General features: G+C 33.3%; 1 protein-coding gene across 1 annotated transcript; it reads left to right on the top strand.

The window, feature by feature from the left end:
- Positions 1–768: 768 nt before the first annotated feature.
- Positions 769–1763, top strand: B0H65DRAFT_424141 (uncharacterized protein; the record flags this gene model as incomplete). The annotated part of the gene is made up of 3 exons (XM_062824498.1): positions 769–1417; positions 1494–1606; positions 1716–1763. 3 exons carry the CDS (start codon positions 769–771, stop codon positions 1761–1763), a joined length of 810 nt encoding a protein of 269 aa, XP_062683311.1.
- Between the last annotated feature and the right edge of the window lie 14415 nt (positions 1764–16178).

Here is a 16178-nt window from a genome sequence, read left to right as displayed (position 1 = left end):
ATGATGGATTTCAAAACTTCGGACCGTGCGTGACTCGTTCCTTACCTAACGGGTTGTTGGACGGAAATACCGGACCACAAAGGTCCTCCTTGGTCAAGCGGATATATGCGTCTCAATATGGGAGGAAAAAAAAGGGAAAAAAAGAAACAAGGGGGAAAAAAAGAAACAAGGGGGAAAAATCAGTCGACTATTTGAGCCCGGGCCTCGGAACGAAAGCCGGGACTTCCATGGATCCACTTCGGGTTCCGGAGCAGGGGTCGAGATTCCGGAATGAGGGCCGGTACCTACCCAACCCGGACCTGACTCGGAGGTTCAGTCTTAAGTAGCGTCGGCCCCACTTGCGGCACGGAGTACGGAACCCGGCTGCCGTGGTGACCTGTGTGAGCACCGGACCTCCAATCCATGGAGGGGAAATTGACACGTTTTGGGCCCTGACGAGTGCTGCATTACAGAGGGAGCAATCCGGGATTTGTCTGATTGAACGTTGTTCAAGGCCGGTGGCGACGGGTACGGAAAATGAAGGCATCCAAGTCGTTCTGAACTGCCAAGTGGGTTTGGATTAAGAAGAGGGGGAGATGCGTCGAGAGTCAGGCGGGCACGACGGGGCTTATGCAACCTTGCGTGTGCCTTGCATTTCACCTCTCTCGTGCCTACCTACCTCTGTCCTCTGCCTCGTCCCCGCCAGGCCTTTCGGGCAATGGCATCCTCTGAAAGATGCCAAGTAACATCAGGATCACGACGAAGCTTTGCCAACTCTGTTTAGCAAAAATGGCCAGGAAATCCCCGAATCTCGGCCATGCAGCACTGGCCCTCCTTTCCTTCTACTCATACCCCTCCCTGGCATCAGCCCAACAATTCCTCACCACCGGCTCCCCCTCCAACCCCCCCTTCGGCCTTCCCCCCTCCTCCTTCGCCCTCGCCATCGCCAACCCCGTCTCCAACGCTTCTTTCCCAACCACAGGCTATAACACCTCGGTACCCGCCGGCCCGGACGACGCCACGGGTGATGGAATTCCAGGCTGGTATATATCCATCAACGTGGCAGCCAACGTGCCCTTGGCCAACGCATCCGACTCCTCTATATCGGCGGAAGACAAGAAGAGCAAAGTCACCCAAGCAACGGTTGTGTCGCTTGTGCCTCCTTCTACCCAGGATGGGCTGGATGCCGAAAGCTGGAGGGTGTGCGCGATTGTGTTCACGGGCGGGTTGGCGGCGGGAAAGACGGAGGAGGCGCAGACGAAGAGGTTGGATGGAACTTGTGCTGCTTTGCTGCCGAGTGAGTGTATTCAGGAGCTGCAGATTAATAGTGTTGCGAATAACACTGTTGGGACGGGCAAGGGAAACAGCGAGTGCGGGAGTTTGGTGGTTCCTGATGCTTGTTTGGAGTATTTTGGGGGGACCGTTGGGGTTGGTTATGGTGAGTTACCTAGTTGGTGTCGAGAGATACCATGGACTTGATGTTGGTTCTGTGCTAACATAACTACTTCTTCAAGAGGTCGACAGCAGCAACTTTGATCAGGCCAATCGCCGATATTCCTTCTTCGCGGGCGCCTCGGCTCCAACTGGGAAGGACAACGCGACGGCGCTCGTGGCTATGGAGAGGGTGGTTTGGCCGGCGGTGATAACTTGGACACACTTCTCCTCTAGTGGGGAGGTTCATGATAGTGCTGGCTGGCTGTCTTGTGTCAAAGCACCCAACACTACGCATTGGACAGCCGCGACAAATGGAGGAATCGGCAAGGAGAAGTCCATGTGGGTTTTGATTGTTGCCCTCGTCCTAACGGGTGTTGTAACCACGGTCTAGCCCGGTATATAGACCCAAGGGCCGGGCCAACCTGGGGGTGTTGGAATCTCAGTGCTGCTCAATTATTCGGGATGAATCACTTGTAAGGAAGAACGGGGAGCGGTGGTTGTGGCGATCGTATGTATGGTCGAGTTATGCTCTTCTCTTCTTACGCTGTCGCTGTCGCCGTCGTCGTTGCCATCGCTGTCGTGGGAGGTTATCTGGCGCATCAGGGGCTGTCAGTTATTCTGCGAATGCTGCTTCAACGGTACACTAGAAGGGCAATCTTCTCTCAAAGTCTCTGGCTCTTTTGAAAACCATTTTCTGCACAGTAAACAGGACAGGTTAGAAATTCCATTCATGATGCTTGTCCTCATCATTGTCGCCGGATGAAGCCAAGAAGTGTCGTCGGGGATCGGGCAAGCGTGTGGGGTTAAAGTTGCCCGGCGTCACTAGCGTTGCCCTGAAGCTTCAGGCCCTAGCGGTCTAGGCCGCCGAAGGCCGCCCACTACCGATGTGGCACGGGCCTCCATTTCATCAGTTGGTTCCTGTCCCGAAAAGTGGCTGCCTGAGCCGCTCCAAGATCAATCTCAAAGGCAGGGCGGCGGCGACAGACATCGAGTTGGCGGGGGTTCATGGCACTCAACTCCATGCAGCTTGGCGCCCGTCCGTGACTTTGAGGTTGTTTGAACGGCCGCCCGAGCCCTCCTTGCCGGAGTCACGCAGCATCGTACTAAAGATTCGATCGCAAGACGACAGGTTTTATGGCGATGGAGAAACTCGCTGATGTGAGTGGAAACTCGTTGGTTGTTGAACTTCTACCGCTCGTATTCTTGTCAGAGTAGCATCGAACTCTGACTGGACTAGGCCTAGCGCCCTGTGAATATGATGGATGGAATTACGAAATCGGTAGCTGGGTAGACTCAAAACAGTCCCTGGATAGACTAAACCCACTTTTCTTGGGCGCGCAGCTATCTGTGTCAGCCGTGCAAAAAGTTCTAGGGCGCATCACCAAATCTTCGTTATTTGGAGTTATTCAGTTCTCGTCAATCCAGTCAGGGCAGTTGACTGACTCTTGAAGTTGGAGCTATTGATACTAGTATCGCCGCTGTTTTGCTGTCTCCCAGGCCAATCCATTTGTTGCATATGAAGGCTTAGTATAAGTGCTGCCCACCGTGCAAGTACCGGGGAGGGCACTGGAGATTCGTCCTCCATATCCGTCCCCCTAGGGGCAACTCAGTTCACCAAAAATACCTAGCGCTAGGGGTGATACCATGGCGATAGAGAAAATTACAATGATAATAACAACGACAGCGATAACGACAGCTACGGAGACGGCGATAGCCTCAAAAGAATGGCAGCACGAAAGAGGGCGCGCGCAAATGCACTTGGTTTATGGCTTGCGATGTAGTGAGGTTCAGTTGGCGGGCGCGGTTGGGAGCCAAAGATTGGCTACACACCCAAGAAAAGTGGGTTTAGTCTATCCAGGGACTGTTTTGACTACCCAGCTACCGATTTCCATGGAATTAGCACAATCGGATTTGGCGCTGCCAGATTGTAACTTTGACGCTATCAAATGATGGCGCATCGGGGGCCGTACATACCCCTTTTTGGTGCAGTCCAGACCTTCCCAGGCTTTGGCCGGTTGCAGGGATGTTCCCTCACAAAAGTTGTGTGGAAATTGAAGCTGGAAGGACAGTCACATAACGCAAAGTGCTGATCAAGGCATCAGGTTTGTCTCAAGGTGAGAAAGGGGTTTCAATATTCATGGTCATTCGAGAAACCTTCAGTTTTGGATTCGTTGTCTCGAGATACGGTACGGATAGAGTCGTGACTGCCAGTGGTAACATTGCCCCTGAAGTAGAAGAAACCGGGCCACGGCAGGTGGGATGTCTGGCAGCTTGGGCGGCTGTTTGGCAGGAGCGGCCCAGCGGCCTACCTACCGCGGGGCCTGCCGAGCCTCCGTGTTAGAGCTGGCAGGTGCACCCTGTATCCTGTAGGCTATACATCTATGTTGTACTTCTACACAATACATTACACATTTGTACGCACAGATTCCATGCTCTGTTTTTGCTGAGTGGTTAGATGACACGACCCTATACCCAAAGCTTCCTGACCCTATAGTCTGTGTATTTATATATAAAATTGGTCTGACCTATAAAAGAAAAAGATTGATATAATTATTATAATACGTATTCGTACGGAGTTAATTCAATATATTGAGTTGATAATGGTAGTTCGAATAAAGTCCGATAATATATTTATAATATATTTGGAATATATTTTAAGCTGTAGACGAGGAAGTTAGGCTTTGTAGGCTTATCCGGGTCGTATATATAAAAGTCCTCCCGTAGAGAAATAACTTTATTCGCTCGCCTAAAGTTCCTCCGTAGAGAAATATAAAGTCCGATAATATATTTATAATATATTTAAGATATATTTTAAATTGTAAACGAGGAAGGAGTAAATTCTGTAGGCTTATTCGGATAACGGTGGAATTCGTACTAAATAGTATAATTCCGGCCTTTACCGCCCTACTTAAGATAGTAAGAAAGAAGACATATAATAAATCGATAATTAATAAAGGATTTATTAAAGATATATTTAAAGTAAAATTTATAAGTACGTTTAAGCTCTTTATTTTAGCGTTGGGAATAGATATTTCTATTTATATTTAATGAATTAGTATAAATATAATATAGGGTATTATAAATTAGGTTTATAAAAAAGTACGTACTTTAAGATATATAAATGAGAGGAGTTCTTTGTATTATAATATGAATTATTTTAACGCCTTTTCTTTTTTTGTTTCTTTTTCCTTTTCTATTTCTTTCTCTATATTACACTTTATCTTCTTCTATAGTAATTATTTAAATTCTTTATTATACCCAGTATTTTTATTATTTTTTCACTATATAGTCAAATTCTTTAAATATTCGATTAATTAATAGAATTTAATATAGCGTATAAGTTAGGGGTATTATACTTAGTACGTAATTATAGTTTTTTTATTATTAATTTCTTTAAGTTATTTACACAGCTATTTCTTTTTTTTATTAAAAATAATAAATTAGTAATATTATAATAATAATATTGTTTGTTTTTACTTAATTATCTATAATACGAAACTTATATTTAATAAATAATTAAAGTTTCGCCAAAAAATACGTCCCTAATATCGTAAGTCCTAATTTATTAATAAACTAAACCTATAACCGCTTAGGCAATTGAAGTTTAGCACTAGAAGAATTAGGAATAAATAATAATTATAAATTATATTTAAAAGTATAGCAGAAAGGGTAATATAGTAAAAAAGTAATAAAATAAAGAAGTAATATAATAAAAAAGTAATATAATAAAATATTAATAGAATATAGAGGAGTAAATAGTAAATAGGGAGAAATTTAATAAATAAATAGAATAGAATGTAAAAGCGTTTAAAATTCGTCAAAATTGTTAAATATAATAATAAAGGTATAGAATAATTTTGACTCGTTTGTTTATTATTCTATTATAGATAAAGGGTTAAATTCCAATTAACTTTCCTAGTTTTAATTCCGAATTTAGCTTTAAAGGTAATAATTATAATTCTCCCCCCCTATATATTCTAATTAGAAATATATAGCGAGTAGTAATAGTATGATGGCCTTCCTAAACAATGTATATATCGGTGCTTTGGGAAAAATATTGGGTATTTTTGAAGGTATTGTACAATTCTATATTACGTATATAATATAGTAATTATTAGAGAAGTGGTAAATTAGTAATATATATAATATAAACATTTTGATATATAATAATACCCGAGGTAATGTTAAGATACGAAAATATTATAATTTAATATCTCGCCTTATAAATATTTAGTTAGCTATTAGTGCACTATAAGGTTACGTTATATTATATGTTACTTACTTGCGCGTAGACTATTTAATTATAATTATATAAAGTAAATAGTTAGTGAAATTCTATAGCAATATAGACCCGCCTAGGCACTAATATTAAGGTTTGTATTCCTTTACCAAGTAGAGAATTATTGCGCTACGAATAATATATAGAGAGTATTAATATATAATAAAACGCTTCGAATATAATAAATTAGTTAGTTTAATAATTTAGACCGGATATGTATATATTTCTAATCCTAATATCGGAGGGCGCTCATTTAAGAGAGTAATAAAAATAATGGGGGCCTATAATTAGGATATTAAATAAATTTAAGCGGTAGATTGAAGATAATAAATAATTAAATTAAATTAAATAAATGAACAATCTAACCGAGTAATCTTATATTCGCTAGATATATTATAAATGAAGTTATTCCGCGCCCTACGCCTAAGAACAGCCTGATATTATTAAAATTATCGAAGACTTAAATAAGAAAAGAATTGATAATTTATTTAATTATTTAGTGGATTCTGGGCCTACGAATCCAATTCGATTAGTTTATAAGGATTAAAGTAAATATATTAATATAGTCAACCTATATAAGAGCTATAGCTAACGAAATAAGGTAAAATAGAGACGAGGGAATTTATTTTGCGTCGAAAATGTGAAATATAAATTCGATTTCGAAAATGAAAATTTATTTCGGGGCCTTCTATTAAGAATGAGAAATACTTATAAATAATCGATAATAATATTATAATCGATATATGATAAGGCTTATTCAGATCAGATTACGGATATGATAAGATAAGAACGAGATTAAGAATACTACTAATATTTAAATTAGTATTTTAAATTTTTTTTTTTAGAAAAATAATAAATTGAATACTATTAATATAGGCTCCGTCAATAAATTCATTACTGTAACCGATTTATCACTAATTATAGTACCCGTAAATAATATTACGAAATCGAATAAATAGTATAATATATAATAATAAGATATAAAATAGCGTTAAAACTATTGTATATAATCTTCCGTTATTAATTATATAAGTAAAGCTACGGTATAAAATGCGGGTAGAAAAAGAAGCTAAAAAGGTTTCACTTATATAGAGATAATATAAAAAATTATTATTACTAATATCGAAAATAATATAGAAACTTTAATATCAGAAATAAGTCAATATATTCCTTATTTAATACTATTGTTAGAACCCCGAACGAATAACCCTTATAAGAATTATAACTATTACCTATAATTGATTAATAAGATAATAAAAATAAAGAGTAAATAAAAGTTAGAAAAATTAGTATTACTTATTAAATTAGGCTATTATTATAACCCTCTTAATAGTTTAAAAAGGTTTCGTATCTATTTGTAATACAATCCTTTAAATTTAATTAAGTAAGTAGCGTAATAGTAATTATTAAATAATTTAGGTTAAATTTATAAATATTTTTCCAAACCTCCTTACCGAATATTTTATACGTTTGGATATAATCCTTTTTAAGCCTGAAATATTTGACTATATTATATAAAGGGTTATTAACCTTATATTTCTTCTATTTAGCACCCTTATAGGCCATATAGTAATTTAACGAAATAATAATGCTTAATTCCTATTATGTAAATTTTCTAATCGCTATCCTATTAATATTAAATTCAAAAATTTTAATTATAATTACGCGAAAAGCCTTTATTAAAAGGCTAGCGAACGCGAATAACCTTATATAATTAAAAGAATTACTTTAACTATATATAGGGGTATTCAGTAAAACCTACGAATTATTTTCTTATTCTTCGGCTACTTTAATAATAAAACGGACCCTTTCCTATTCTTTAGTTATTTTAATAATAAAATGAGTATGTTCCTATTCCCTAACTATCTTAATAGCAAAATAAATATTTTCTTCGGCTACTTCAATAATAAGACGGGCCTTTTCCTATTTTTTTGGCTACCTTAGCGGTAAGATAGGCATCTTCTTCGGTTATTTTAATAGTAAAATAAATATTTTCTTTAATTACCTAAATAATAAAACGGGCCTCTTCTTTAAAAGTAAAATAAATTTCCTTAGTTACTTCGAATTTAATAGAAATATATTGCTCGTTAATCTAGTATTATTTATATAAATCCGTAAATAACAAAGGTAAGTTAAGGTAATTACTTTCTTTTTCTATAGAAAAACCTATTGACTTTAGGTTTTACTTATTAAATATATTAAAAACGCTATCGGCGCCTAAATGCCGCTGCTTAAAGGTTAGTACAAATAAATTTTTACCCCCATCGATATTACACTTAAAGGGTAAGAATGAAAATTTCAATAGCATTCCTAGGGCTTAATACTAAATTACTAATTTACTATTACCGCCTCGTAAAGTATTTAATTATTCGTCGTTTTTGATTTTAATATCAGTCTAATTAATTTCGTTTGCGAATTTACTTTAAATAACGAAACGCTTATAAATATTATCCTTCGCCATTCTAATCGGGATATTCGCTAAACCGATTAAAAATAACCTGCTCTCTTTTTATAATTATTAATATTATATAATATATTTAATAAATTATTAAATAAAATCGATTTAATTGACCGATTATTTAACGATTTCGATTTCATTAATAGATTATTAAACGATTTCAATTAATTATTTTAACATTGAAATTATATTAGATTAGCCGCAGAAATAAGATTTAATGAATGTTAGGCCGAAAATAGGAAATATTTCTAAAAGACGTTTATAGACTGGATTAGCCTCGAACTTATAAGGGTCCCGGGCATATAAAAAAATAATAGACGAATATACATTTCCAATTCGGGTAATATAAGTAATATAATAATTATTTACACTCTAAAGAAGGGAGGCTACTTACAAATACTTATTGAATTTATAAGATATTAATACTTTAATAACTTTATATACTAAAATAGTCCGTAAATACGAAATTTTAATGTACTAAATCTTAATTTCTAATTGTAAGGAATATACTTATTAAAATACATTAGTAAATAATCATATTATCTTTCTATAGGGAAAGAAGTATTAATTTTATATATAATACGCTCTTCCAACTAATAATTAATAATCCTATAAATAATAGGAAGATACCATTCTATTAATTCTATGTATTTAATATAAAATATGCGGTTAATATATTGTAGGATTATAAGTACGTTCTATATGGAGGAGAGATTAAAACTAATATAATATTGCTAATGTACGTTTAAACGAACTATATTAATATTAGAATTTAGGACTAGAATATTAATATTTGTATATAGCGAATTCTAATTAATAATAATAGTAATTTACTTTAACTACGACTATCAAGAACGGATAAATTAAATAATAAAATTATATTTTTTAAAATAGTTATGAACGTCCTATTTAAATATTAATTTAGTACTGTAATAGAATTTCCCGGAAGTATTATTTATATTTATATTTAAAGGGAATTAATTATAATGAGGATACGCTTTTATTATGATTTCTATTAGAGATCTTATTAAATAATCTTGTCACGGGGCGCGAGCAAGCACTAAGGTAAGATTTTGATTGTTGTGCGAAGAACAGGAAGAGAGTCCTGTGCGCGTACGAAAACTATATAGGGCATAGGGTGTGAGTCTATAGACATAGACCTACCTAGAACAGTAATATCGTTATATAATAGTTAGAAGGCTGAATATACTACAGGTAGATAACTATACTCAATTAGCTGCACTAATATAGTACATATGTATATGTACTTATATATAGGAATAAGGTAGTAATACTTATAATATTACCCCCTTCCAAAATAAAGTTCCCGCTCGAAAAAATCCGTTAAGAGCTCTTTTTATTACTAAAATAGGCCTTCCTCCCGCAGGTACGCTCAATTAAGGGCTACGAACCCGCATACTAAGACGGGAAGCCGCCTAGTGCCTAAATTTCTATTCAGAGGCTAAATATTAGCCAAAATATTGCTAAATATACCCTTTCTACCGAAATATTCATTATTATCCCAAATAGTCCTAAATAATATTCTAATCGTTTTTATAATTGCCACTTCCCTTCTCTATTATCACCAACCCCTAAAGGGGATGCTATAAGGGCCTTATAGTATAGCGGCGTACGAGAACGCTTAAAATACTACTATTAGTATAAATATAGACGTTATATATTCAAATTGTATTTATATCCTTCTTTTTTCCTCTTTTACCCTATATTCGTAAATATAATTACTAAAACGTTCTATTTATTTACGTTAACGTATTATAGCCATTATATAATTTTATTTATATTAAGGAGATTGAATTAGGGAGACCAATCTAGGGAAATTATAGGGGGTAAAGGAAATTAAAGTATAAGTAAGTCTCGGGCTATCCCTTAAAATAAGTTTAAAAAACTTATTTTTTAGAGACTTAGGGTAAGGTCCGCGCTATAAGTCTTAAATTTCTTTTTACCAATTTTATCGTTCTTTTTACTAATGTTTTATTTATTATTCAATTTTACACTTCGTTTAACTTATCAGTTATCCGCCATTAATATTACCGTCGCCGGAATCGATAGGATTTCGTCTTCTAGTAATCTTTTTATCTTTTACCAAACTTTCTACCCTTTCCTAAAGTCTAAGTACGGAAGGCCGAATTTTGAATATTTATTATAAAATTCTTAAATTAATTTAAAATAATTATCGAAATTCTTAACCGGCTACTAATCGGGCGGGTAATAAATCTACTTTACTAAATACTTCTAAATACCCTCAATCTTCTAATAATTTATAAATTCTTAAAGTTCTTAATATTTATTTTCTTCAAATTTATCCGTCCTTATAATTACTATACTTTTATTTACTTCAATATTTATTATTACTTCCTTCTAACCAGAGAGGCGTTCAATATAAGGTTTAATTTAGGAAACTTTAATAATATAAATAATTTTTATATTCTATAGTAAGGCTAATTCTACTATATACAAATTAACTTATATAATACGGAAAGGACCCTCGAAGTAGGGTACTAATTTGTTATATAGCCTCCCTATTATATAGTTAACTATATTTAATATTATCTTATTATTTACTTTATATTTAGGGGTATTTATATAATATATATTAGCCGCCGCTTTATATCGTTCTTAGGCTTATTTTGTTAAAATCTTTACAAAATCCTAGATTTCCCTAAAGTAATTAACGAATTAATTGGTGCTGAATATCTATTTTTTCTATACTTCTATAGTATCCCGGGGGGCTAGAATAAACGGCTCTATATTTATTCGGGGGTAAAACCTATAATTAGTAAAGAATAGGGTTATACTAATAAATATAAATTTTAAATTATTACCTTAAAATTCAATTAGAAGAAGCTAATCCACCTGATGATCCTAAACCCAATTAATAAAAATATGTAAGTACTATTCTATTTCCGTATTAATCCTTTTAATCTAGCCATTTATTTCTTTATAATATAGTATAGCGAACTTTAATCTAATATTTAGCTTTTATAAGAAATATTTCTAGAAGGCCAATATAAATTAAATACTTTTATCCAAAATAATCGTATCTAATAACCTATAAAGGGTATAAATATAATTAATAAACTTTTCGACTAGCTCTTCGGTTATTAATCCTTTTATTAGGATAAAATATTTTATTTTAATCAAACGGTCTACTATAATTAGTACATACTAATATTCCACGCCCTTACCCGCCCTTTTCGATTTAGGAAACGGAATTATATAATTTATCAAAATATTTCTCTACAGCGTATAAAAAATTAATAATTATTTAAAGAAATTAGTTAGCAAAGTTTTTATAGCCTTATAATAGGCATTTACTACTACGACTATACTTAGCTACTAATATTTATATATTAAGGCTACTATCTTATCCTTCTCCGGATAGCCACCTTATACTAAGGAATAAATATAATAAATCAAATCCAATTATACCTTTTTATTATTAAAGGGAATTACTAATTTATCCTTAAACATTACCCCATCGTTAACTATATAATATTTAACGAACGGAATCTATATTATTATTTTTTATATTTTAACTAACGGGTATCCGTTTTAATAACCTCTCTAATATCCACTATTATAAAAGAGTTAATATATAATAAATCTACTAAATCATTTATATAAATACCCAATCCCTTATTATTATCTTCCCCAACGCTATCCTCTAGGGTATAGATTACTAAAGGTTCGCCCTTATTGTTTATTATATTTATAATAAAAAATTCGCCATTTATATCTATTAAATCGTTAAAAGAATCTTTATTAAAATAATTAAAATCAATAAGTAGCTTCTATTTAACCTTCAACCTATTATTTTCCATATCCCGTAGAACATATTCTGACTTTCTACTCAAAAGCGTTTAATCTAACGTTAATTAACTTTAAGTAATACTTAATAATAAGATTAAACTTAAATAAAAACTTTAACCATCTTATATACTTAGGAGTAAATTTTTTCGTAGTACTGAAGGTCTTCAAATTCTTATAATCCGTAATAATTTCGAAAAGTTAGGCGGCACCCTCCAATTCGGGTCGCCACTCCTCCAAAATTTAATTACTACTAATAATTCCTTATTATAAATATTATAATTATATTCGGCCGCCATATACTTTATAAAGAAGTAAATAATTAAGTATAATTTCCCGTTATATATCTATAATAGAGTATCGCCTATAAACTAATCCGAAATATTAACCTCTACTATTGTAAGCTTTTCCTAATCGTAGATTTTTAAAACTAATACTAATATAAATACTATCTTTAAAACTTTAAAAGTATTATTATATTCCTTATCCTAATACTAATTAATAATCTTTTTAATTAGTTTATATAAAAGCTTACCTATAGTTGAGAACCCTATTATAAACCTTCTATAGAAGTTAGTAAAGCCTAGGAAACGTTACAATTAGCGCCTATTTATTAGTACCTCCCACTTAATAACCGCTTCTACCTTTTTAAAATCTATTTTAATACCGCCTAGAATAATAATCAAACCCAAATACTTAATGCTCTATATATAGAACTTATACTTATTAATATCAATCTACAAGCCCGTATCGATAAAGCATTAAAATACTTCCTTAACATATTTAACGTAATTTTTATATATTTCCGAAAAGATTAGGACATTATTAAAATATACTATAATATACATATCCAAAATATCATATAATATATCGTTAATAAAGTTCTAGAACGAGGCTAGCGCTCCGGATAAACTAAAGGAATATACTAATAATTCATATAGGCCAAACCGCATAATAAAAACTATTAGCTATTCGTAGCCCTCTACTATACCAAATCTATTAAAGGCTACAATAATATCCACTTTCGTAAACTACTTAACCTTATAAATAGCATCTAAAGTTTCTTTAATTAAAGGTAAAGGATATTTATTCTTTAACGAAATATTGTTAATACCTTTATAATCGACGTAAATTCTCACGCCGCCGCCTAACTTACATACCAATAATATTAAGGAGGTTACGTCGGACGTCGAGGGTCGAATAAATCCCTTCGCTAAATTATCGTCGAACTATTACTTAATAACCTTAAACTCTTTGGAGGATATTGGGCGCGCCCTCGAATATAATAGCGCCTTCTCATTCCCTAGCTTCAATTCAATCTTATAATCGTACAAACAATACTCTAGTATTACGTCCGTATCCTTAGGGTTAACTACCTTAAAAAGGTCCTTATATTCGTCCGGGAACCTAACTTTAACCTCCTTAAACATATATTTCGGTCCGGTAGATTTTTCATAAACTTTTATATATTCTCCTCTATAATACCGTAAATTCTATCGACCTCCATTAAAAGTATTAACTGTCATTCTTCTAATTTAAATCCTTTAACCTCGCCTAAAGCCTCGCCCAAATTACAAACTCAGTTTATAAATCTCCTAACAATTTCTCCCAGCCTAAAAAAGGTAGCCGAAACCTACTCTACCGCAACCTTAGCCTTATAAATGTCAATAAATTCATAGATTTCTTCATTCTCGAAATACTACTTATAGGGCTCTCCCCAACCTTATGAAATATCCCGCCAAACGTCCTCGGACAACGCCAATATTAATATACAGGGTTTATCCTTCTAAACCTCCTAAAGTTCCGCCTAAATAATTAAATTAATACAAATACCCTTCATCCTTAAATTAACTATAAAAATATTAGTATTAACGAACCTAAAATGCTTTAAATCTAGGGGACTTATTTCAATAATTAATTTAAATAGTTAGGAATATATATATCTAAGCCGTTCTAATCTCATTATAATCTATACCCTATATCCTCTTATTATTTATACCTCCGCTTTAGTCTTAGCCAGACCTAATTTCTTCGTTAGGCCGAAAGATTCTTCGAAACTCTCTATTAATACTAATTGAAAAGGGGGCTCTATTATTATAGCTCGGCTTCCCTTAGGCGCTTTTATAATATTAACTACCTATATTAATATCTTCTTACTATTAATAATCTACTACCTCTTTAAGGCCTTCCGTATCCATCTAGCTTCCCATTCTTCGTCGGAATCCACCTCCGTATTTATATCCGAATTTAAATCTATATTTAAATCTAATTCTAATTCTTCTATTTCTATCTTAATAATTAATTTAAATATAGCTACAAACTTAAGAATAACTACTATAATTACGGCTACTAGGAGCTAATTTATATAAATACCTACGTACGCTAAATTCCAAATAATTTCATTAATTACCTAATCGACATTTAAATTATAGAATTATAACCAAGGCTAGCCCAAAATAATTAGGTATTCGGCTACCAAATTAGCTATAAACAATTTAATAACTTCTTTATAATTACTAATATATATTATCATTTCTAGATACTATTCTACCTATTCTTTAAACCCGCCGTCTCCTAAATATAATAACTTTACTCTATCTAATTATTTAAATTCTAAATAAATTCTTTCTACAAAAAAAGGGTCCATAAAAACTTTATTAAAATAATTAAAATCGACTAATAATATATATTTCACTTCATTATTACATTAAAAATACTAAGAATATATAAATAAAAGAATTATATTTTATCTATAAAGTTCTAAGTTATTTAATAATAATTATTTATTACCCTAATAATTAAAGGTTTAATAAATACTTATCTTTTTAACTACTAACCTCCTTCCTTTCTTTTCTTATATCCTATTAAATACCCTTAATTGCATTTTAGGCTTGGAGTTCGCTATTTCCCTACTAGGCTGGAGCGGCCGGAGCAACCGGGGCGGTTAGAGCCGCCGGAACTATTAAAGCCGCGGCTGGGTTAACCGTATCTACTATAGTACAATTAGTAATTAGGGCCTTCCTATATATATTAATACTTAGGTTCTTACGCTTACTAATAGTCTACTTACCGCAACCGCCGAAATAAATATTATTAATATACTAGCGAACTATATAGTCATTCTATTTATAATTTATATATAAATTCTTATTATAATAATCTCGCAAAACGTTTTTATAAATCTCTTTAAGCTTAACGCAGTCGATCTTTATAGCGTTAGGGTCCTTCGGCTTACTACTACCACTATTACTATTATTATTATTAATAGTCCCCTAATTTCTATTACCATAGAAAATAACCTCGTCTAATAATTTAATTAAATTACAATAAAATATAATCTATTTAATCTAAATATTACAAGCCGGAGGTAAAGCCTAATAAACGATAATTTTATATAAGTTTTTCAAAATTTTAACTTTAAATATACGTACCGTCGTCGCTATATTATAATTATAATAATCGGCTAATATAATATATTAAGCCTCGAAATTATAATAATTAATAAATTTATTTATCCATTTGAATTAGGTTAGAACCCTTTCGGCTACAACTACAACGTTTCCCTACTTAAAACAGGAATTAAAGTAAACTAAAAACTCCTCGCCCGTAGATTAAATCTATATAATTAAATAGTAAGGGTTATCCAAAAATCTTTAAAAATGCTTAGCAATAATAATCTTAACCTCACCGCCTAAATAAAATATCGTATATAATAATTTAATCTTTTTACTAGGAAAAGCGTAAATATCGATTATTTATTTAATACGAATACTAACATACTAAGCTACGAATGAATTATAATGCTTAAAAGTATTAATCTCCTTACCTATAAAATATTTAGGGTTTTTATAAAAATTACGACAATAACCGCCACTACCCTAAAATTAGAGGGGAAAGGCCTAAAGTTAGGAAGGAGGAGGGGGAAGGAGAGGGGGGATAAATAGGAAACTGCCGCCTCTACTACTTAGGAAACTGCCGCCTCTATTACCCGGGAAACCGCCGCTTCTATTACCACCGGGACTTCTAACTACTAGGATCTTTAAAATAACCGAAACCGAATCTTCCGCTATTAAGACCGCCGCCTATACCGAAACCCGGACCGGATCTTCCAAAGTAATTATCGCTAGGACCGCCGCCTATATTGCCGAAACTACCCATACCCAATTCTCTAGGGCCGCTATTACCGTCCTAAGCGCTAAT

The sequence above is a fragment of the Neurospora tetraspora genome (assembly GCF_033439725.1).
Source record: "Neurospora tetraspora strain CBS 560.94 chromosome Unknown B0H65scaffold_3, whole genome shotgun sequence".
Lineage (NCBI taxonomy): Eukaryota > Fungi > Ascomycota > Sordariomycetes > Sordariales > Sordariaceae > Neurospora > Neurospora tetraspora.
Note: the sequence above shows the minus strand (reverse complement) of the source record. Positions and strands in the feature narration are given on the sequence as shown.